The sequence below is a fragment of the Halichoeres trimaculatus genome, unplaced genomic scaffold (assembly GCF_033239565.1).
Source record: "Halichoeres trimaculatus isolate MK-OKI-2021-1 unplaced genomic scaffold, fHalTri1.1 fHalTri1_scaffold_7, whole genome shotgun sequence".
NCBI lineage: Eukaryota > Metazoa > Chordata > Actinopteri > Labriformes > Labridae > Halichoeres > Halichoeres trimaculatus.
The window spans coordinates 24904665-24929646 of record NW_027437185.1 but is presented as its reverse complement, the minus strand read 5'-3'; the positions used below and the strand labels follow the sequence as shown (position 1 = coordinate 24929646).

Sequence of the window (24982 nt, the reverse complement as noted above, 5' to 3'; positions counted from 1 at the left end):
GTGGCTGGAAGCTAACAAATCTGGCAACGCTGAAAGTGGTTTTTCTTTCAGAACCGGATATTGTCAGATAGTAGTTTCCTGTTGTCACATTCATTTGTGTCCCCAAAATGGCGAACGTAGCTGCCGCTGCGGCTGCTGCAGCAGCCGCTGCCGCTGCTGCAAACAGAGACCCAGCTGTTGATCGTTCATTACGATCAGTGTTTGGTAAGTTTGCTGTTGTTTTGATAAGCCAGTTGGTTACCCAGTATCATTGTTAATCAATGGCTAATGAATTAAAGCCTGCTAACATGGGTAGCCAGTACCGTTAGCCTGGCAACGAGGGAAGAAACATAATGTTAGCTACCTGAGAACTAACCAAAAATGCAGTAAAAGAAATATCGATACATCCTTTTTTCATATTGACGTTTCTCATACCTTCTCAATTACTTAGTGGGGAATATTCCATATGAAGCCACTGAAGAGCAGCTGAAAGACATTTTCTCGGAAGTCGGGCTTGTTGTCAGCTTCAGGTAAGTGAAAGATCGCCATTCATTTATGTTGGCTGTTGGTTAGCTATCATTAACATACTGGTGTTTTCAGGTCAGATTCCTCTAATTACACGGAAACTTTAACTAGTAAAACATTCCATGTAGTTCTGTATCTCAGCGTTTACAAGGGAGTGAGATTAATTTTCCTAGTGTATTTTTAAGAAATATAACAAACCATGTGCACTTTCTCATATGAATATATACCTTCTTAATTACAGGTTAGTATATGACAGGGAGACAGGAAAGCCAAAGGGATATGGCTTCTGTGAATACCAAGACCAGGAGACTGCCCTCAGTGCCATGAGGAACCTGAACGGGAGAGAGTTCAGTGGTCGGGCTCTACGTGTTGACAATGCAGCTAGTGAGAAAAACAAGGAAGAGCTCAAAAGTAAGTGTAACAACACTTCTATTTGTGATCATTTGAGGTGTTCGTGTAAAGCAACAGTCGTCTGATACTTTTATCTTTCACAGGTTTGGGAACTGGAGCTCCCATTATTGAATCTCCCTACGGAGACAGCATCCAGCCAGATGAGGCCCCAGAGTCCATCAGTCGAGCTGTGGCCAGTCTGCCACCTGAGCAGATGTTTGAGCTGATGAAACAGATGAAGGTAGGCTGAGTGTTTCGCCTGATGGCAGTCGCTTTTTGAATTGTGGTCTTGTGCTCCTTTGTTTTGCTGAATGAAATGGTGTCGGTAAAAAGACGCATATCAGAATAAAAATCTTAAACAGATACCCTAACCTCATGGACTGAAGTCTACTATTTTTAGTGAGGTTTAGTTACAAATTGGTATGTTTAACTCATTTTTTAACAGCTCATAACTCTGGCTCTTGATATTTGCCCCCAAAAGATCAGGATGATGGGGTTTTTTTCAGAGGTTACTTCTTAGGAAATGTAACTTGTGATTTTTCTTACACCATAAATACAGCAGATACATCTGTGGTCCGACTCCAATCCCTTGCTTGTTAACCGTGTTTGTCAACTCACACCAGCGGTGTTTTCAGTCGATCAAGCTGCGTCACTGACAGATAGCTGGAGTCCCCACGCTTCCCACTCCATTGATAGGTCTCTCTTAAGTCATGTTGGGCTGTAAAACCTCAGTCCACTTGCCGTCATAGTCAAGCTGTATACAAACTGATTTGTCTAATTTGAAAGTTTTAGTTAGTTAACGGTCACAACTTCCCGCTCTATCTTCCCTTTGCTAAATTTATGCATCACAGCTCCACGTCTGGCAAAAATAGTATGGCTGCATGTTACCTGCAACATGATGGACCAGCCACACAGACAGACAGCAACAGAACTGAGCCAGTGTAAGTTTACTCATTGACTTGAATAGAAACCTAACTGAGCCGTTACCTTGGCGGAGTGAAGAAGGACTACAGACACATCTGGTGTATTTCAGAAGTTAGTCATGCTCTTCATGAATTATTGTCTTTAATTTGGGGCTATGATGTGGTTTTAAACTCATAGTTTGACCCAAATGTTTTTAATTTGTTTAATTGATGTTCTGCTTAATGGTTTTGTTTTTTGCCACATAAGAAATGCTGAAAATTGCTTTAAACTTTATTTAGGTACAGCTTAATTTTCAATTTTTTGATTATGTGAGGTGGCCTAAACATCCAGTTTTTATCCTGCTCCTGAAAGTCTACATGAGCACTTGTAATGTCTAGACTCTGATGTTATGAATGAATACCTGAAACCAGCTTGACATGGCAGTTATGTGTTTGCGTATTTATACTTAGATCTTGTGCAGCTGTATGGTGAGTTGTAGTTGACAATGGAGCGGATTATCAGATACTTGTAGGATTTCCATTTATTGGTCCAGTTTTATTTTTGTTTTATCCTTCAGAAATGTACAAAGTGAAAACGACAAAACTTAAGTAATCCAATTATGTAATCTAACAAAGTTTTTTACTGGAAGTCCCACTTTCAAATTCTATTATAATGCTACCCTAATCTCCAAGCACTTTCATAAGATGTCTCATTGACTTCCTGGTCATCAGTTGCATGCAGATGGTCTTCCCTTCCTTCCATTAACAGAAGCTGTCTGTCTCAGCCTTGCTCGGGAAGCCCTATCTCTGCACATCTGGTCCGTGTACTTCATTAAGCTCAAAGAAACAACATACTGCAGACATTTTTTCCCTGCTAGAGTTGTTTTGTTGCTCTGAAGCCTGTTCTGTAGGACAGCTCCATATAATAGTATTTGTTTCATTTTATTGTGCTTATGCCACTATTTTGGTTTACTGTGGACATCATTCTGAAATATAAAAGAGGGCAAACAGTACAGCAGGATATCTCACCTTTCTGAAGGATCTCTCTTTGAAGGTAAAATTATTTAAGAGTTTCTCTTTTTCTCTGCATCATATGTGTGATATTTCCTTCCTCCAGCTATGTGTGCAGAACAGTCCCCAGGAGGCGAGGAACATGCTGCTGCAGAACCCCCAGCTGGCCTATGCTCTGCTGCAGGCCCAAGTGGTGATGAGAATTGTGGATCCTGAGATAGCCTTGGTGAGAGAAGAACTGTTACTTATCTTATATTTAGTAAGATCAAAACTGCAACTTACTCATACTGCAACTTTATTAAAAACAAAGACCACTTCTGAATTAAGGCACATTTTTGAGATCTGCTGCTCTTCTGTACTCTTATTCTTTAGAAAATGCTTCATCGTCAAACTACAGTCCAGCCTCTTATTCCTGCTGGCCAGGGTGGAGGGGCACCTCCCATCAATCCACCTGCTGCACCTTCCAATGTGCCCGTGTCTCAGCCTCAGCCTGTCGTGAGTAGAGTGGTCATTCACCCTTTGGAGAAGCATTCACGCACAATCACTGCAAGATGCAAAATCACTGCTCTGGTGCACAGAATAAGTAGATATAGAAGCGGAGATGCCCTTACTGAAACAGGAAATGCGTGTTTGAAGTGGTCCATTTTGTAGACTGCGGTATGAATGAGAGACAGAGATGTTTGTTGGATGGAAACACATCTTTATTTTGTACTCCTAATGGCAAATTTATGGTTGATGTCACATCAAGCATCATCTTTATCATCTCTCTAACTGACAAACATGACTTGTGTAAATCCAGGAACTGAAAATAGTAAATGATGAAAATGTAACGTCACTAACATGGCTGTGTTCAGTACGCCCATCTAAAACTTAAAGACAAATTCAGGTTGTGAAAAAATTTTATCAAACTTATTTCACAAAATGTTATTCAGTTGGTTAACTCACTTTTTCTCCCATTGTTTCGTTCAGCCTGGAATGCACGTCAATGGAGCCCCACAAATGATGCAGCCTCCTGCTATGGGTGTTGTTCCAGGAGCGATGCCCGTACCAGGACCAGGGCCGGTACAAGGACCAGGACCAGTGGGACCTCCAGGTAACAGTCAACCTGCATGCATACGTTTACTTCCAATAAATCATCAACTGTGTTGTAGACCAGGGGTGGCCAACCTGTGGCTCGTGAGCTGCATGCGGCTCTTTGCTTTTCCACTTGTGGCTCTTTTATCCATTCATTCAAAAAGTCCATTCATTGTTATGAGTAGTGGTGTGCAGATCAATCTAAAATACAGATGTATCAGTACCAACACTGGAATCAGTGTTGATCAATACATGTGTGATTAGATTGATAATTAAGTTTCAGTTTCTCTTCTTTACATTTACTCCTCTCACTGCGCTCACACACACACTCCGCCCCTCTCCCTCTTCCCCAGCCCCAATGACTGCTGCCGCTCAGTCACGTCACTCAGCAGCCTGGCTGCATGATGGCAAACACGAGCTTTGCTTGGTTTTATTTTACAGCTGAAAACCAAAATACTGCAAGCTGTGATGTTTTCACAAAACAAGAGCAGGAGAGACAGTTTATGTATTTCCATTCATGGGTATTAAGTTGTGTTTGATATAAACTTGGCTTTGAAAATGGGGAATGTATTTATTTTCATTTTATGTCAATTTGTGTTTTGTGTATTAGAGGCAGTTCTAGGTAGTTGTCAGACCACTTGTATGGTATGGAAGCACCACCGCAATTTTTGTGAGTCTTGTTCTCTGATTGGTTGGCCACCTCTGGTCTGGACATTACAGACATTATGACATTACTATGACATTGCTCTTCCTTATTTTATGTTTTGCGAATGGGGTTGTTTGAGGTACTTGTTAATAGTAAATGCATTAGTCAAAGGGGGTGTCCTGTCTGTAGTGGTCGATAGAAGTGTGTAAAAATTATTGATACATTGATATATAGTGATCGTTTGACCTCCGATACAATTTCGATATTTCAACTCTTAAAATCCATATTTTTGTAAAAATTAAAATTGATGGTAGGTGGCGCTGAAGAGCTACCCTTGTATGTTGCCAATTGTATAATAGACATCATCTCAAAGTAAATTTAGAATATTAATTTTCTAAACTTGATAATTTGGGTCTTTGTTGCACTGAGTAAATCACTATGCCTTAGACATAAATTATTTTCCTTGGTCCTTTTTATTTTAAATAATAATTTTTATTTATACAAACATCATCCTTAGTTTTTTCTTATATAAATGTTTAGAATATAGCAATTTATCACAATATTGTGATATTGTGATACATTGAGACATCGTAATGCTATCGTATCGTGACCTAAGTATCATTATGCCTATTGTACCAAGAGGTTTTTGCCAATACTCACCCCTTGTGTTTGGCAACCTTGGGTAACCAGGGTAATCCACTTATCTTTTGAAATATACCCCATACAACCCTACTTCAAAAAACACTGAACTATCCCTTTAATGTTTAAAAGTCATTAATAGTTGCTGTGTTGTGTAAAAGTTTTTTGGCATCTCCTACAGAATTAGTCCACTTGACCACAAACAGAAGAACAAAACTGTACTGCACACAGCAGACAAAAAGCAGAATTAAAGGAGCAGTGTGCAGAATTTAGCCACATTTGGTGGAACAGACTCAGTAGAAATGACATGAAATATTTGTAGGCATATTTAAATTAGTGTATAACCACCCAAATATAAGTCTTTTCATTCTTGTATACCTAGACCAGTACACCATGAATTTGTATTGATAGAAGTTTTTGACGATACGGAGTTGAAAAAAGCAGGATCATACTAATCATGCATCACTGAAGCTGCTCATCCTTCATGGCCACCGTTGCTTTAATGGCAGGAGGGCGGAGCAATGAAGCATCCCAGTCCAGAGTCTGACCACAAGATATCACTTAATATTCCCATTTCTACACACTGTACCTTTAAGGTCTCAGTAAAACTGACATTTACTTGTTTCAAAACCATCCAAAACAACACGTGCAAGGGTTTCTGATTTTGCCCAGCCACGAAGCCAGCCTCAGTGGGAAAAGCATTCATGCTTATATGTAGTGAATAAGTGATTAATCACAATCAGTAATTAGTCATGCTGCAAAAATAGCTCAGATTTTCCTTTGATCTGTGTTGATGACAACAAAGAGCCCAAAATGTGCTTTAAAACAGTGCTTAATTAATATATAAGGCCCTCAACAATACCCCAAACACTGTTTTATTATTTTATAAAGACACCCCCCTCTGGATCCCCCTCAGTTTCTACTAAAACTAACTGTAGCCCCGAAAGATGTTCAAATTATGTTTATAAGAAAAACAAAAAGGTAATTTAATTCTGAGGCTGTCATGGCTCATGATGATCACTAGGTGTCAGTGGAGTCATGTAATTAGGTGAGCTGTAATCAACTCTGGAGCAGCCTCTCCCTGAATGTTTGGCATTTTATTTCCTCAGTGTGTTTAGGAAGCTTCGCTGAACTTGAATATAACCTTGTGTAAAGAGTCGTAAAGCTCCCTTTCACCTCTGTGTGTTTATATATGTGTATTTCTGCATGTCACTAGCACGCTTCAGACTGCTGTTATAGTGCTGCTTTGCTCTCTTGAGTTTTGTGTCTCTTGTTCTCTTCACTTTAATGCTGGCTCAGGAAACCTTCAGCATTCTCCCACAGGAGCGTCTGGGCAAGCTGCTATCGAGCGGCCTCAAGGTATCACTGTACTCCTTCCCTTCTCCAGTCAGGTCCTAGAACCGCTGTGGAGAGGTCACCATGCAGGTTTATGATAGCTTCAGGTTTATGATAGCTTCAGGTTTTAGTTGTAGCTCTCTACTGATCAGTCGTCTGTATGTCAACTGTTAAAAAAATTCTTTCACACATTCAGCCCTAAATTAGTCATAAACTCACTTGTATGATAGTAAAAAACTCTGAGTGTTATCTTAACTGCAGCAGAGTGTGCTTCGTCATGATGGGGAGAGGATGGTGGTGAACAGATACAGTTTGGGGCAGGTGCCAGGAGTCATAGTGTTTTTGTGCAATTACTTTAGGTTTTTCAGCCAAGCCTAATGAGTGGATATCACAGTGAGTGTGAAAATAATGTAATGTGGAGAGTTTTCTCCACACTCATATACTTACTCAATAGTGAAAAATGAGGCCTGTATTTTCAGGAAGTGTAAAGAAGCCATTTGTGTTTGGACAAACCCTGTAAGAGGATCCTTAAGAGAAGAATCTAAATGACGCTGTTGACCTCTCAAAACTTGAGTTAGGCATGTGTATTAACTCAGGGATTGTCAAACTTTTCAGCCCATCACCCTTGAAATGTAAGACAAAATTATTCCATTGTTGAGGCTGTAGCAGCTACGTCACCATTAAGTTACAAATAACGTTCAACTACTGTTTTGAATTTACTTTTTACTGTAATGGGTTTAATATGAATTATTATATACTTTTATTCTATTTATATATAAAAAAAATTTAAAGGTATTTTTCGATCACTAACTCAGTTTCCAGACCTCTCCAAGGGATCTCAGACCCCACTCAACTACTGTATTAACTCAGCAAGATAAGCTACAGATCTACAGTTTCATTTAGCAGAAGCTTTTTTCCAAAGCAATGTACAACACAAGCAAGAATTTAGACAGAAGGTAAAATCTGGTTAGTGTGACAGATGATAACAGAGGTTCTCAAGAGTCATGCAAAATATAGCACATATAAAACAAAGGAAGTTGGCCAAGTATCCCGGCCAATACTCACCTTGTTCATAGACTAAGCCTGTCGCTGTGCCACAGTAGCTGATATAAACTTAGCACAAAAAGTAAATGAATATGGGAATGCTAGATTATTCTTTTTTTCAAACAGTGCTTCTTGGCAATAAATCTTAAGTTGTTAAAGATAATATATTTTCCCTTAAAGTGGTGTAAGAGTTAATAGAAATAGCTGAATAAGCTGTTTGGCATTAGCAGAGAAGATTTGGCTAATTTTTCATGGGCACAACCCACAGACTCAGGTCTGCTGCTCATCCCACAAAAGGGAAATAAACAGGCTTTCTAACAGTATAAGATTTATAGTGAAGAAGCATTGTCCCAGTAAAGAATAATCTACCAAACAACGATCTCCTTACTTTTTGTGCTAAGTTTGATTACGTTGCTGTAGTATTCATGATTTAGAAAAAAGGTTTAGGACTAAAAATTGTTTCTTTAGTAGTTTGTTGTCATTAAGCTGCTCAGTAGTATTTAAGCAACTTGTTCAGTTTCACAAAAGAATCTTTTTAGGTGTGATAGAAAGTCACATTGAAGGTTCTGTTAATCCAGGCACATTCAGAGACGGTGTGATTAAGGCCTGAATGACTTTGGCTGGGTGCCCCAGTGTTTTCATAAAGTAGATTTAAACAGATCCTTGACTCATAAAGTAGATTTAATAACATGAAAAATAAAATGGGCCTGAGCAGTTAATTATGAATATTGTATCAGAATAGGCTGATTGCTAAAAAGTTATTTATTCCCAAATTTCCTCAACCATTGCATCCTTCATTTAAAGAGAGAGAGAGAGAGAGAGAGAAAACATAACTTTTCTCAAATAAGTGGAGTAGGCTGTCAAATGTGGAAAAGTGTGCTCAAAAATAACAGAAAACTGCAAAGATTGAATCCCAGAATCTCAGTAAACAAGGGGTTTACTCCTGAACCTGCTATTGCAGCACATGATGGTGTATTTTTGTTCCAAACTTGTTTCCGTCTTTGCATCATGCACATTATTGAACGATGATTTATCATTGTTAGGAAATGTTGCATGTCTCCAGGTGACAAATCTAACCAATGCCAGATTTTGAACAATGCAGTCTTTCTTCCTGCTGCTCTGTCCTAGTTGGACTGCACTATGCAGCTTGAAAGCTGCCAATAGTAAAGTGCATGTGTGGTACTGAATGTGCAATTATTAAGTTTTGTAAAGATACACCTGCCTGTCACTGCCCAGATATTTGTCTCATTCTGAGCTGCACAGTGTGGCCTACATTGTCAGTGGACAGGTGTGACTTTAATCACGAAGCAGGCTGTCTGAGTCACACGCTGAAATCAGACCTTTAAAAAATGGAATAATTGGTTTGCACAATCACTACCTTTGGGTTCATTCTCACACGGTAGTGCACTATGGAGCTATTATTGTAGCACAATTATTTGTGTGTGTGTGTTAATGCATCCACAAATGCCTGAACTGATCCACAAATGTGTAAACAGATTCGCAAATGTGTAAAATATTTACAAATGTGTACACAAATCCACGCAATCCATCCACGACACTTTGTATGGTTCAAGAAAGGATGAAAGATAAACTAAAAATAATTTAAATCACATAATTTTCTCATCAATTACGCCATTCACTCAAATGAAGTCTAGCCTGAGTGTGCTAGGACCAAAAAGGGTCAAGTTAGACTCACAGGAGAAGACCAGTCTTTCATAGCACGTGTTGACACTGTTCTCTTTATGTATTAATTGTAGGTTTGTTAGGATCTAGCTGTTTCCTTGTGACAGTTTTTTCTGAATATTTGTTTTGTAATGTTTGTTATCCAACTTAGCCTCCAACTATCACATCAAATTTCAGCTGTGTAACAATGATAAAAAAAAATATGTGTAATATTTCCGCAGCAGATTTCTCACCATGTTGTTTCCTTGTCTCCAAAGTGTCTGACCTGTGAGCAGTAACTAACCGTTCTCATGCAGACAGGCGTGTTTGTTTATGGTGGGGCTGTGCAGATAATACAACCTTCTGGATGTGCTGTCTGTGTTTCTTGGCACCTCTCAGTCCCTATTAGACGACGCTGACCCTTGGGTTGCACGACAGACTTTGCCATTTGTAGTTGTATTGAGCCCAGGAGAGGACTGAATTCATGAACCAGAGGAGATCTCTCTCCATGATGTAACTTGCTGGCTAATGCTGAGGTTGAGACAATTTTTTGCCTTAAAAAGGCCTATTTATTCTACATTTTCGTGTTTATGTGCTGTTTTTAGCCATGGTGCTGTTGCCATGGCACTGTGGGCAAATCTGGCTCAGCCATCCACGGGTGTGATACCCCTCCATTCCCCACCCCCACTCTATACTTGTGGACAGACATCACGGTCCACAGGATCTGACAGAACTGAACTTGGGCTTTTGTTTAGCAGCTAATTAAAATGGGACACACTATTTAGAATTGTAAAAATGTAATAATTAATATTCACACCTGGCTGGTTTTCACCGAACTCTTTCTGTACTGAGCCAGCAGGGAATCAGAGAAAGGCTCTGGGTTTTAAACTGAGATTTCTTGTGCTCTGGTGTGCAGCTTTGTACTTTAAAAATTCCAAAACAAAAGCAGAGTTTGAAAAGGATCTGAGCTTGTGAAGGGAGATTAGGAGTTGATATAAAATGAGAGATCTGTCCTCCTTTCTTTGGATTTATCTGTTTTAAGCTGCATCATTTTTAGTCATGCTAATTAAGCTAAAGATGCTACTTGTCTTACTCTGGAAAACAAACATCTTCTCCACACTGCAAGCAAATCGAAACTTTAAGACAAACAACTCACTCTGTTCTTGCTTTTGATCCTGTTTGTAATGTGCGTCCAGACATTACCCAGCTATTTGCATGGGTTGCCATGGTAACAGCACAGGTTCAACCACATAACTGTCAAGTGCAAGAGCATAACAAATGAAGATCCATCATCTGGTCCATAAAACATATGTCTATCAAGTTGGGGTGCAGAAGTCCTCTGTCACAACAGAGAAACTCGCTGATGGAGTTTTCTGATCCACTTTAGCAGCTGCGTGACTCACCCCAGACTTTCGTTACTTGTGAATGTTAAAATAACTGGAAAAAGACTTTTGACTGCAATTTACCAGCTTTCTCATCCAAGTCAAGTCAGGTCATTGTTTGGAGAAATGACAACAGTTAAAGAGGGAGTATTCCTTTTATAGATGAATAGTAAATGGCAGTGTTGGATGTCCATGCAAAATGTACATTGATTTTTAAATTCAAAAAACTGAAAACTGCTCCAAATGGTCCATCATTAAAACATCACAAGATTTTCACGAGAACATTTTTAAAGATAGTTAAACACAATACCCCCTCTTTAAAATTAACAAAAAGATGCCATAATTCCCTGCGAAAAAGGCAAAAACATCTATTGTCAAGCTATAAAATCAGAACACTATTGCATTTGTAGGGTTATGAAATTGATATTTAGTGGATAACTACAGAGTTTTGATCACAGTTTTTATGTGTCTTAGCATGCTCCCCCTAGCACTTTAACTCCATTCTTGAACGATGTTCAAAGCAGAGTAAAGAGATGCCAGAATATCACTGTTTATGTTTGGTGCCATTAGCTTGTTCTGCTTTTTTCTCTTTTTTTCTGTTGTTGTTGTGTTGTTTTGTTTTTTTGTTTTTTTTTAGCAAAAAATACTTTTAAGTGTTGATTGTGTAATCTAGACTTCCAAAAATGGGTTCAGCTCATTGTTAGAATTACATCTCTTAAAGGCTCTGTTTCAGGTATTGTTTCAAGCTGCATGTTACCTTAAGGAATCTGGAAAATCATGCTTTTTCCTGCTCCTTTCTGTTTTCCTCATTGTGTTTGTCAGTGTCAGTTGTCAGTTTTTTTTTCTCAGTGTTTACGATTTACTGAGGACAGGACTAACAACATCCCACACATTCATGTTTGTATCCTATAGGCCCTCCTCTTGAGTCACCATTGATTCAAAGTTGAGCTGAATGCAGCAAAATCTTTAACCACTTATTGTTAGGCCAGTTCCCAGCAAGCCTATTAACCCAGACTGGAATTCAAGCCTGAAATCAACCCAACCCAAGAATAAAGTGAAACTCTTTCTTAAAAGGCTATAATCACCAGTTTAATTGAGTCACACTAACACATTACAAAGGTGAGACTTTATTCTAAGCTGGTGTTAAACTTTCATTAACCTATTTCAAGCCCATCCCATGATGACACTTAGACTCAGAACTCTAGTTACATGAGTTAAAAGGAAATAAGTGTGTTTTTTTAAGCCTGTGACCTATTGACTCATAATACACTGGAAAAGATAGACATCTTATCAAGTGTTTTTGTCTCATTTGCAGAAGAAAAAAACCTTTTTAGACTCAATATGAGCCACATTCACCAGACCAGTGCAGAAAAAATGTCTTGTTTCAAGTTATTTAAAGACAAATATGAGGTCTGAATCACCACTGAATCACACAAGTAAAAAAAACTGCCAATGGAACAAGAGAAAAGTTACTTGTATTCAGACATTATTCGAGTTTTTAGCTAATTTCGGAGCAGGTTTTTTTTTATCCATTGGCAGATTTTTTTTTACTTGCTATAAGCAATTCTGGCCTCATTTTTGTCTCAAAGCAACTTAAAACAAGACATTTTCTGGGCTGACCAGTTGAATGTGTCTCATATCAAGTATAACAAAACAATTTTTACTTAAAATAAAACAAAAACACTTGATTAGATTCTAGTTTTTTGCAGTGTGTCACACTGTTAGTTTTAAATTTGACATATTTATGTCATAATATAGTGACTCGTGATGTCTAACACACCTGTTGCACTTGGTCCTCTCTGCATGCTCTCTATGGTGATGTTCTCATGGTTATAACACCAGAGTTTCAAGATTCAAGTAGGCGACTTCTCTCACATCCTGCCCTCTGGTTTTTATGTTTTGTGAATCTGTCACCTCCCTTTTAACACCTGCTTAGACCTTAAATATCTCCTCTGTGTGTTGTGACATCAGATTGATCAGTGTGTAGTTTGTTGTGTGCTTTATCAACACCAATCAGCTTTGATCGCTTCCTGGTGTTTATTTCCTGAGCATCCACATAAACTTTTATATCTGTGTGGGTGTAAGTGTGTGGTTTTCCTTACCTGAAACTCAATTGAAGCTCATTTGTGATAGATGACTCATGAAACATTTCCTCTTTAAATGAATGAAAGAAAAGTGTTTCCATGATGCTACATGTTTGATTTTCTGTTCTCAGGACCTGGTGGGATCCCACCCAGAGGCCTTCTGGGAGATGGTCCTAATGATCCAAGAGGAGGAACTCTGCTGTCTGTCACTGGAGAGGTCATCGACCCTAAGTAAGACTTTCACTGGTGTCATGTAACTGTAATTACAGGACGGGATGAGTCAGTTTGAGATGTTAGTATAATATTTCAGCTCTACAATACAACAGTGCATGGTTAAAAGTGTTTTAAAAAGCACGTGGCTTTTTGTTCCATCACACTAATGATTATTGTAGGTATTATGAGGTTGGCCATTCCCATATATAAAATCTTAGAGAAAGGTTTTTGTGGCCAATTTTGTGTTTTTGAGCAAAGCTTCATGAAAGCATTTGTTCAGTTTTACAATTTCAACACCCTGAACGTGAGGAAACATCAGCAGGAAATGCCCATTGTGATAGTAAGATGAGAGGAAACAATACAATTTCTTATAGTTTATATGTTTTCAACCAATTTTTATCACCCCAACTTTATTTAGCACCTTTGATACACAACAGCACGTAGCTAAAAGTGCTTTACAACAAAAGAGAGAAAAAGGATAAATGGACCGAAACGGTTCAATTAATGGACTACAGTGGTTTAATAAAAGTCATTAAATCAATAAAAACAAGTGAAATTTGAATACATAAAGACAAAAAGCAGATACGTATTGTGAATGCGATAAAAACTTAATTATAACCTTAAATTAATTAAAAGCTGAAAAAGAGTTGTTAGGATGCTTTCTAATATCAGAGGCTTACTCTAACAACATGGCCAGACATGCAAGATGATGGAGAGATACAGGCATGATGGAGTTAAACCGTTGAGACAAAAGATGTAACAATATACAAAGAAGCCAAGAGGGGAAGAGATACAAAGAATTAAAAAAAAAAAACTTAATTGAAGGAAATTAACCTTTAGTTTTTTTTTTTTTCTGAATCTTTGAAGTCGCGGTTACATGGGAGCTCCTCCAACCCACCAAGCCCCACCTGTACACATGGCCCCAATGGCAGGCGGCCCCCCTCCAGACATGAGAGGACCCCAGATGGACATCAGAGGCCCACCCATGGGTGAGCCCAGGAACATGATGGGTGACCCAAGAGGGCCCCCGATGATGGAGCCACGGGGACCCCCCATGGAGTCCAGAGGTAGGTGTTATAGAAATATTTCACCTTTCAAGATGATGAAATTCCCTTTGGACGGCAGACAAACCAAGTGTCACTAAATCACATCAGTCATTATGGTTGACAGTTTTCACACAATACACCGTGTGTTAAAACAAACCTCTTTCTTCCCGCTGAGATGGTGACACTTGATAAATCTTTCCCTTTTCCTGGTATTGAACGCCATCTCTAAGGTTGTACAGATCAGTGCTGCGAACACTATCAGTTACGAAAACAGTTCTTCGTTTTATTTTCATGAGTCTTTTTTGTAGGGCTGGGCATGCTTATTGTACACACCAAATTTTAGGGCTGTAGCTCGAAGTAGCCCGAGGGCTGCAGTTTTAAGCCCCTGGGGGAGCATTCATTTTTGGGCAAGTAGCAGGCTTTGACAGTGAACTTGTGTGTGCATTTTGGTCCTGATCCAACATTGTACAAGAGAGTTATTAAGATATTAATGAAACGGCAAAATGGTCAACTTTGGCAGTCATTTTTGGCCACGCCCCAAAAAATTATTACAATCCTATTTTGATTATTAATCTTCAATGTGTCTCATATACATAAGCCAAGTTTGGAGTTGGTCTGAGAAAAAACCTAGGACTAGTTCTTTCAAATACATTACATACATAAGCCTTATGTTGACAGCCTGCATGGACTGGTTGTAGAATCAGTTGCTGTTGTCTGAATTGATGTACCCCTCCTCTTTCTCTACTCTCTACCCGCTTCCTTAAAAAATAAAGTCTCCAAAACCTCAAAAGAAATCTAAATAGATAAATCAATTAATTAATTAATCCTTTATGAAAAGTTAACTTTTTTTTTCTCAGGCCGTGACCCGAGGGCGATGGATGCTCGTGGTCCAGTGACTGGACAAAGGGTTCCAATGGCTGCAGGAATGCCAGGCCCTGTTCCTCATAGCATGGGCGCTAATGCTCCTCCACCTGCAAGACCGGTAACAACTGCATCCTGTTATATCTGTGTCTTTACTTAAACAGCTTTTCTCTTCTGTTTGTGTGTAAACCAATGTTACCAATATCCAGGTTACGTTTAATCCAAAGCAATTCAGAGTTAGTACATGCAACCAGACTGTTTGAATCCTTGGTTATCGATTAAAAAATCAAACACAGCATTTACTACTGCTTATTGCACAGATTTCAAAATATTACTGCACGGATGAACAGTGAAATCTAACAGTTTGATGGTTCCACAGGGACCTGGTATTTCAGGGGTTCCCCAGTCCGGTGGAGGGTTCAGTCCAGGGCAGAGCCAGGTCTCCACACAGGACCAGGAGAAGGTAGGTGCCTCTGTCTACTTCAGGTTCAGAACAAAATGTAAAACAGCTGCTTTGATCAGATGGTTGTTGATCACAGCCTGTCAATCAGCGATGTGTTTGAGAGCTTTCAAGTGAAACTCAGCCTTACCATTACCATCTACTGATTGAAAGTTATTGTAGGTATGCGCTGCAGGCATGTATACGTGTATCACCTGAGGCGCAAGAGCTCTTGAGAACATAGCGCTGATTGTTTGTCTTCAACAATAGCCTGAAACAAAAGGCTTGTAAAGATCAGACAAGATATTTGAGTTTAATGTCACCTTGAATACTATTAAAGCTCACATGCATTTCCCTCTGCGTGACACCTAGATTTCATCATGCTTCGTTGTCTATCTCCAGGCCGCCCTGATAATGCAGGTGCTTCAGCTGACCCCAGAACAGATCGCCATGTTGCCCCCTGAGCAGCGGCAGAGTATCCTCATACTCAAGGAGCAGATTCAGAAGACAGCTGGGGGAGCAACTTGATGATCTGACAGCAGTAAACACATCCAGAAAGAGAGGTTTCTGGTAGGCTCAGATTTTTTATTCAATTCAGAAACGATAAAAAGCATCATGATGGGAAAACACTTTTTGTTTTTCAAGGATTACTTCTTAAATTTCTTTTTTTTTTCTTTGTCTTCAGGACGGTCTGTTCTACCCTGTCCTCGCCTGAACTGGTCTGAAGACATCTCTTTAGTTTGGATTAACATTTAGTTTTTTTTTTTTTTTTTTTAATCTGTTGTCTGCTTTGTAAAGGACTGAAAAGTTTGTGCTTGCAGATTCAAAGATAAGCAAAGCTCTTTTGAGCTAAAGAACAAATAAAGTTCACTGCTGGATTTTCACATGGCTTCACTCTTTCCCCCCCATTAAAATCAGTTGGGTTTTTTTTCTCCATTTTGTCACTACTGGTTCCAGATTTTGTCTTACAGTTTTGTCAATAAAATGAACAAAAAATGCATACATTGCTTGTATTTATTCATTTATTAAAAACATGCTGGTATTATTTACAAGAAAAGAGCTTTAAACATCAAGTGATGAAGTGATAAGAGTAGCTTTGATTACCAGAAGTCCTTGTGTTTAGATGATGATTAACCTCAGGCTGTGTGACCTCCTTACCTCCTTAATATACCTACGAGGAAATACGAGTGATATCAACCGCTGACAGTAAATCACCTTCTAATGTTTACAAGAAGCTTGTTTCCTTAACTGGTAAAGCCTGAAGAAACACGTGCACGTGTTAACACTTTCACTGTTTCACTGTTTCACTGTTTCACTGTTAGAGCTGAAAATATTAACACATAGTAACACAAACAGACCCATTTCAGTAGACAATGTGTGATTTACTATATAATTAATTTAATTTTAGATCCTTATGTAAAAAAAAAAAAAGAGGCATAAAGATGAATTATTTTGTAGAAAGGGAATGAGTCTGATAGATGTTTGTTGTTCTGAAGGATAAAGATGAAAACTCATGGATCTTTCACTGGCAAACCCCAAATTTAGAGACCAAAAGTTGAATTAAGACTACATCTGACCAGTTATTTATCAATAAAAATACTCTTTGGCTTCAGCCCTGGGTGTAGTAGTAAACTATAGTTTACTATTTACTGTCTTGCTGTAATGTTATTTTTTGTTTATATGTCTTTTATTAAAGACATAAAGTAAATAAAAACATGTACAATAGAGACAAACACCCTCAGTCTTGATACTTCTGTAACAGTAACATTGTTTTAACATGAACTTGTTCAAGTCTCAGGAATCAAAAAATAAATCGTCAACTGACATGTAGATTAAAACGAACATGATGTGGCTGTGGTATAGAATGGAAATTATTAGTCATGATGAGCATGATTAGTATTGCCCCATGCTAATTCATGGTTTCATAATGGTATGTAAAGGTCTAAATAAAGAAAGCCAGTCCCTGAGTAGTGCAAAAAAAATAACAAGATGCCATGCCTTTCTGTCAGAGCACAGTTAAGTAAGTCCGAACACACCCAGCTCAGGCTGTCAGGCTGCTTTTTCTTTGCTCTAAGATAGTAAACGAAGGGAATTTCCAAACAATGGAAGTCCATAGAAAGCTCAATGCTGTTTCCTCTCTGGATGTCTCTTAGAAGTTTTCCTTGTTGAAGTAAAATTTGGTCTTCCTGGGATCCACGTCTGAGTATTTGGCACATTTCTTTGCCAAGACTTCAGCCAGAGCTCCAGGGCCACACAAGAAAGTTCCAACCACTGACCTGAAAACATCACAAACAAAGTGATGTTAGTTTTAACATTTGAATTTTATCACAAGATGATTCAATGTTGTGGACCAACATTTTCAGCAATGCTAGCAGCTTTGACAGAATGTTCAAAAAACATTAGCAAACTATTAATAATTGTTTAAAAAAATACTGCTGGGTACAAAGTTAGGTTTCAGGTTGAAGCTTTTTTTTTAATCAACTAATATTTGTTTCAGTTAATACTCTTTGAGTTAAAAACTGCTAGCTGCTATGCTGGGTTTTGGGTTAGCTAAATGACACACACACACACACACACACACACACACACACACACACACACACACACACACACACACACACACACACAAATAAACCGTTTTTTTTTTTTTTAAACAAAATGAACAAAGTCTCCTTTAAGAGGAAGTAGCACACTGAGACTTTACCGTAGTTGCATTTGGGGACTGCTATGTAGGCTATACAGTAACACAGTACAGTAGAGTTACATTAGCTAGCTGAACTGTTGAAAATATTAGCCAAAAAAGAGCTAGTTAGGTTTATATCACAGATTAAAATTTGAACCATTCTGGTCTTTGTTTGAGGGAAGTAAATATACGTAAAAATGCTTTGACCAAGCTAGCAGTTAAGTGGAACTGGACTAAGAAATGAGCACACCTCAGCTAATTGCATTCAAAAAACAGCATGCTAAAATGCTAAAAGTTACAAAGTGCTGATATGAAGCCAAAGATTGTAGTTGAGGTATTTTATAAATTCATTGAAGGATGTGACAATGGTACTAGCTTAAATGTAAGCGCCAATGAGACTAAGTTAATGCCCCAGGAGCGGATTTTTGCTTGAAATCTTAAAAGCAACCATGCCATATTTCTTGACACATTTTCAAATCAGATATGGAAACTTAAAAAATGGTTGACATAAGGTCAGAGGTGACATAAAAAACCCATCAAACTGCTTTCAAGAAAATAACATTTGGAACTAAAGGCTGGACTTAAAATAAATGAGCACAAAAACATAAATTTTATCTTACGTTGGGTTTTCTTTGCGGACTAGTTCAAACTCTTTGTCCCAGGCTGGTCTGCCAAAGTGTGTTTTCTGTTTGAGGCCTGTTATCACATCTGCCTCCTTGTCAAAGTGAACATCCTCATGGAAAGGCTGTGAAAAAATGTGGGGGAGGAAAAAGGAAAAGGACAACAGTGAATGAGGAAACAAGTTCACAGAGTTTATCTGGGCTGGACTGAGACTTTAACAAAGAGACAACTCATATCCACGCTCTTACAAGACTCGGGTCCCAGCTGGTCAGGAAGAGTTTGTAAGTGAGGAAGTCCCCCATGCCTCTTTCCTCCATCTCACTCTCCAGCCCCTTGAGAAGGTCGGCAAACCATTCGAAGGCGTGCGTTTCACGGCAGAGCCAATAGAAGTAGATCTGAGACCAGGAAGCAGATACAGGCGACTTGAACAATGGTCCTCTTACATAAGAGCAGCTGATGACTTGTCTTCTTTCACGGCTGGATTGTGAAATCACACTGTTCCTTATTTAAGGGACAATAACTGGCTCTTTGTCTTCATAATAGATGGATTTACAGGTTTTAAATGTAAGAAACAGGCTGATTGTGAAACTGCGTAGCTCTTTCAAATATTACCTTCCTGGTGCGCAGCTTGGGGTTGCAGTCTTTGAACTTGTACCAGATGGACTTGAGGATGGAGGCGAAGGGAGTGACACCAATACCGGCACCGACCAGCATGCTGACCTCATAGTCGAAGACGTCCTCACTGGCTGTGCCAAAGGGTCCATCTACTCCCATTCTGAGGAATAACAATGCATAAGTTGTGTTGTTAAGTCAAATAAACAACAGGGGACAAATGGAACATGGAAATGAAAAGAAGAACAAGTTGTGTTCTGACCACATCAGTGGATTTAAGCTTAAAATTGATGTAAAAATTTAACAGCCAAATAAGGTCAAGCTTATGATTGAATCCGAAATTCTGTTACAGTGTGAGATTCCTGAAGTTGACTAACACAAGGTTCAAGAGTAAGTGGCTATTTAACTCGTGCATGCTTTTAAAGCCACAAGAATTCAGTATGGATGAATGCCACAAACCACACTACATCATCTATCGCCTGTGCTGGATTGCAATAACAACCACAAGATTGGCTTTTAAAAACGTGAGTTTTTGGATTGTAAATAAACATTTTCTTGGAGATGGAAATGTGATGTTGTCAGTTTTCCAGTCTTTTTTATGGATTACTAAATGGCTAATTCAAAGTTTACTCATAATTAATCTGTGTTATAAAGCAAAGGTTTGCTTCATAGTTTGTTGAAACCTGAAGAAAATTACAGTCTTTGGAACATTGGGTCTAAAACCAGATTACTTCTGTACATGAAGTACTCACTTTGGTCCCTGTGCTCCTTCAGGCAGCTGCTCCATGATGCTGATGAGTTTGTCCGTCCAGTCCCCGGCGGAGCGGATATGGACACTAAAGAAGTCCTCCTCAGGGGCCGAGGTCATGGTGAAAGGGTGCCACTCCAGCTGAGAGATGGCTGGGCAGTTGAGGAAGACGTACTGACCCACCTCCATTTTGAAGCCGTTCTTCTGCAGCTGAAGCTCCAGCACCTTGGACGGCCTCATCACGATCTGAGATTAAAGCCAACAGATTAAATGTGATTTAGAACAACCTGTACAACAAGTCTAAAGAAAAAAATGAATCACGAATCAGACCTACCTTCCTGTATCTGACTGTCTGCATGTAACGAATGAAGCGAAGCAGACGCTCACAGAGATACAGAATCATGGGACCTATCACCCACATCCAGGTCTGAAAGATCAGGAACATAGGGACCACAAATTAGATATTTCAAACAATACTCATGGCTTTTCAAATGTGGATGGATGAAAAGTTTACCTGTGGGAATCCTCCAGCAAACTGAGGAATGGGACACTCAGGAACTCGTCCCCAATCCTCAACGCGATCCTTACATAATGTGAAGTTGTGTGGTGGATCTGTTTCAACTTGACCCCTGACAATGCGCCTGTGGATTACAAATCTAAGTTACACCTGTTTCTAACCGTAAACCTCATTTTCATAATGTAGATTCCTCCATCATTCCTTACCCAGCTCCGTGGAAAACAAGACCAGCGAAGAAGATGACGAAGAGATGATGGGTGTACCAGAAGACCTCAAAGTAGCTTCGCCTGATGACCTCCATGGAGGAGGTGATGATGAGGATGAGGGCAAGAGTGATGATCACTCCTGTGAGGCCGGCAATCGTAGTGAAGACGAGGTAGGTTGGGGTCTGCTGAGCATCCTGAAACAGAGGGGAGGAGTTAAAGAGGAAGGTCAGTGAGGAAGAGGATAGACACTGAGATTTTGTCTACTTTGACGGCGCAGTATTGTTTTTTTTTTACATTTGAACTTTTTGAATTTTCAAAAACATTTTAAAATGTTAACAGCAAATGAACTAAAGACTTCTCTACTCTACCCTACCATGCCCTAACAAAAACACAATTCAACACATCACAACATAACAAGGAAATGAAAGATAACTATGAAAAAAAGTTGTGTAACTTTTGCACAACATTTATCTGCCACGTTTTCTAAATATTGAACCTTTTTTCTTTTTCTTTTTTTTTTTTTTAAAGTGAGTCAACCCTACTCTAACCTACCTTACCCCCATACCCTAACCTGAGCAAAACCAAACTATAAAATAAAAGCTGAACATGAAAAATCCAGTCTCTTTTTGCATCCCTTTTATCAGTCCGTGCTTTTTTTTTGTTTGTTTTTCAACATTTTTACAATGATGAAAAACAGAACTACACAATACCCGTTACCCTACCCTACTCTTAAGAAAAACAAAACAAGGAAATAAAAACAAACACTGAACAAAGTAAACTGCGCAACATTTATCCGCCTACCACACAAAAAAACCAAGAGACATCACATTTTGAGGTAAAAATAGTTCATCTTTTGCAATAAATGGTCAAAATGACTTGTAAGTAACAGTTACAAAGAAGCCATTTAGTAGTGACCATTGTAGACATAAATGGAATCAAGCTTGACTTAAGAAAAACCCTATCCTTTTCAGCCTGGAGTCATTTTAAAAGTCTCCCTCACATCTATAGCTGATGTATTCTACCAGTAGATGAAGACTTAATCCTCAATCATACATAATCACTCAAAGGGGAAACACAAAAAATTGCAACTTCCACCTCTAAACAGGGTAACTTACAGTGTCTATGTTGCGAATGGGGTTCAGGTAGGTGGTGGTGTTTGAGTCCTCCAGGTCAGAGAGGGCCGTGCTGAGTTTATCGTAAACTCCTCGTCTGCTGTTGTTGTACCACTCCACGTTCAGCAGGTGAGCTACCATATGAACGGCTGGCGGCAAAAAGAGGGCACGTGTTACTGCTGCTGCTTGCTTACTTGTAAAAGTCTAACTACAGGTGTATTTTCTGTTTTGGAAAAAGACAAAGTCAGGTTAAAATGGCACATTTTCTTATAAAGAAAGTCTAAATATCCTGCTCTAAGTTTTTAAATCATCTCCACCATTGGTCAATATTTATTTTGGCCTTTGTGTGCCCCCCTCTCCTCTTTTCCATCCTCTCACCATGACCCTTCCTGACCTTTTGACCTGCATGTGTCTTTTTATCTCTGTTGGTTTTTATGGTTAGGAGGAAGTAGAACAGGGGTGGCCAACCTGTCGGAGACCAAGAGCCACAAAAATTACCGTGGTACTACAAAGAGCCAAATCAGACATGTGGTCTTGAAATGACATAAAATGAAAAAATATGTATATATTTCCAATCCATCTAGATAGATAGATAGATAGATAGATAGATAGATAGATAGATAGATAGATAGATAGATAGATAGATAGATAGATAGATAGATAGATAGATAGATAGATAGATAGCTATGAGTACATGAGCGATTGAGAGGGGCACATGTAGAGAAGAGAAACTGAAACTTAAGTATCAATCTCATCACCCAAGTATTGATCAACACTTATTCCAACGTACAATATATCAATATTTTATATTGATCAGCACACCACTACTCATAACATGAAGTGCCGCCCAGTGAAAGGTTAAGAGCCACATGTGGCTCGCGAGCCGCAGGTTGGCCACCCCGGAAGTAGAGCAAGTTTCCGTTTGGGCTAAAGTCAGTTTCACTTCAGGAAGGAGCCAAAACTTTGTCACCTCTGAGTAAAGGGTTGGCTCTAGACAGGTAAGACAAGTTTGCAAGGTATAGGAAAATACAATAATGTCAGGGTAGAATTTGCACTTTACAATTACTAAATGAAAAACCCATCCAGAATCTACAGTTTAACAGTGTTAAATCATGTTGTATGAATGAAAAATTAAATTCAAACTTGTGTGGCGGTAGAAAAGGACATTTCTCCGCACCAACACATTACCTCCTTAAGTAGAAATAAGTTTCAAAGTTCATGAATGTGCCAGCATAACTCAAATGAACGCACAGAACAGTTGAGACTGAAACAGAAACGTATGGATGAGTTTACCTGTCATCAGACCGATCATGTACGCCACCAGCTTGTGGAAACTCAGATTATGGTCCAGTTGTTTCCTCATTGTTCTGCCGCAACACTGAAAAGACAAAAATAAAAGACAGACATTTTTTAATCTGTATATTATATATTCAGTTTAGTGATTTTACACTTTCACTGCATATATAAAAAAGTTTCTGGAGCACAGTTACTCAAACATTTCCATACCTGACTCCAAAAATAACTGTACTAGAGACCCACAAACTCTGTCCCTTCAAGGAGTTTTACACTGAATCAAAAATGGACCAACACAAAAGAACACAGCACAACAACCACAATATTTTTTCCCTTGAAATTTGGAAAAATCATAAAAAATGAGCTACATTCAACTAACAGGCCCAGCATGACATGTTTTAAGATATCACAAGCCAAAACTAAGAATGGGTATGGCAGTTTGGACCAGGTGATAGGTTTCATGTGACGCTGTAATTTTATGTGCTGCAACCAACACTTTGTTCAAATCTGAAGCAAAGCAGAAAGCCAACTGTTTTTCATTTGCATGGCTTTAAAGTTTAACTACTATTTTTGTGTATGCCTATATGACCCCTGACAGTGGAAACTATTGTTCTAAAGTATTAAAGTTAACTCACAAACTTTAAATATATAACTAGCTTGCTAGAAGGTGCCCAGGCTCAGGCTTCGGACCCTGAATATAGATTCAGAGATGTTCAGAGGGCACCAGTAGGTTTTAACCACTGCAAGGTGCAACCCAGATGGCACTTAGGCACTTATCCCTTAAAAAATATTAATTAAAAAAAATAAATAAATAAATAAAAAAAAATTTTCTTTTTTTTTCTTTTTTTTTTTTACTTGAGGTAATGGGCTTCCATACAGTCCAGAGGCGCAGTCCAGTCCTTTGAAAATAATTCTCACATGCAGAACATGTGAGTAAAACCAATCTAACATGTAATTTTTGGATGTCAACAATGATCACTTTGAATCTACAAATGTCAAAAGGGTTGTAAAAGAAAATTTAAAAAAATGTCAACAGAAAGGGGACTTTGTTTCGAGACTATGGGGTGTTATTTCTGTATCTACAATAGTCAATGAGTATGACAATACTCCACCTTAAAAGGATAATAACCGTGAATAGAGGGCACCTCGCCCTGCTCGGACACGTAAGAATAATAATCTCACCATGAAGGAGCCGCGCAGCAGAGACAGCAAGTTTCTGCACACCGGGAGCAGGATCAGCAAGCAGTTAAAGTTCAGGACAGCAGCGGGAGCTCTGGCCCAGGCCAAAGCAGGCTGGAATAACACCAACAAACACAAATAAGAACTCATGGCTCTGTATTAAATGATTTAAGAGGTTAAAAAAAATATAATAAAAGAATAAAAATAAGTCTTAGCTTACTCCTGTGCTCTTTTCTTACCCCTAAGAGATGACGCGTGTAGAAAAACTTATCCCCCAGGTCGTAGAAGAGGTAAAACCACACGAAAAGGAAAGTGTTGATACCCATCCACACGATCTGTAAACACAACAGATCAGGTCTCTTGGTAATTTTTCATTCACAATTTAATCATTTTTAAGCTATGTGTTAAAATGTGTTGCGCATTTGCTGTTTAGTCCATTACGTACACAATCTGTGCGTAAATCTTCGCATTAGAAAGTCTAATCAGCGGTATGAACGTTCCTGAAATGTGAATATCATAACTCACCAGTATGAAGGCTGTAAGCCCGTTATTGATTATCCAGTTAGCCATCTTGGTGACTTCAAGTCGAGCAGAAGCAGCAGCAGTTTCCCTGCATCCTCAGCCTGCAGCACCTTTTTATCTGCGACTCTCCCGTCTGGACTCCTCCCTCATCTGCAGGTGTACAGGTGACTCAAGACTGCTCAAGACACAAGGAAATAACACTTGGCAGCTTGTGAAACCGCGCTAATGATCAAGTTTATAGGAGAGGTTTCCCTTTT

General features: G+C 38.9%; 2 protein-coding genes across 3 annotated transcripts; one reads left to right on the top strand and one right to left on the bottom strand.

Moving 5' to 3' along the window:
* The first annotated feature begins 61 nt into the window (after positions 1-61).
* Positions 62-16169, top strand: cstf2 (cleavage stimulation factor, 3' pre-RNA, subunit 2). 2 transcript variants are annotated; one of them, XM_074674364.1, is made up of 14 exons: positions 62-204; positions 431-509; positions 746-915; positions 999-1135; positions 2914-3033; positions 3180-3302; positions 3777-3900; positions 6466-6525; positions 12805-12904; positions 13754-13953; positions 14790-14914; positions 15173-15256; positions 15635-15802; positions 15918-16169. In XM_074674364.1, the coding sequence occupies exons 1-13, from the start codon at positions 108-110 to the stop codon at positions 15758-15760; spliced, it is 1545 nt and encodes a 514-aa protein (XP_074530465.1). In that variant the 5' UTR covers positions 62-107; the 3' UTR covers positions 15761-15802; positions 15918-16169. The 2 variants fall into 2 exon arrangements, with proteins under 2 accessions (XP_074530465.1, XP_074530466.1); XM_074674365.1 differs by lacking the exon at positions 6466-6525.
* An 889-nt stretch (positions 16170-17058) lies between these two features.
* nox1 (NADPH oxidase 1) lies at positions 17059-24777 on the bottom strand. The gene is made up of 13 exons (XM_074674363.1): positions 24729-24777; positions 24443-24538; positions 24207-24317; positions 23025-23109; positions 21735-21880; positions 20620-20813; positions 20411-20537; positions 20231-20323; positions 19901-20142; positions 19149-19311; positions 18785-18931; positions 18536-18660; positions 17059-17508 (listed from the first exon to the last, which is right to left on the bottom strand). The coding sequence occupies exons 1-13, from the start codon at positions 24771-24773 to the stop codon at positions 17382-17384; spliced, it is 1701 nt and encodes a 566-aa protein (XP_074530464.1). The 5' UTR covers positions 24774-24777; the 3' UTR covers positions 17059-17381.
* Positions 24778-24982: the final 205 nt, after the last annotated feature.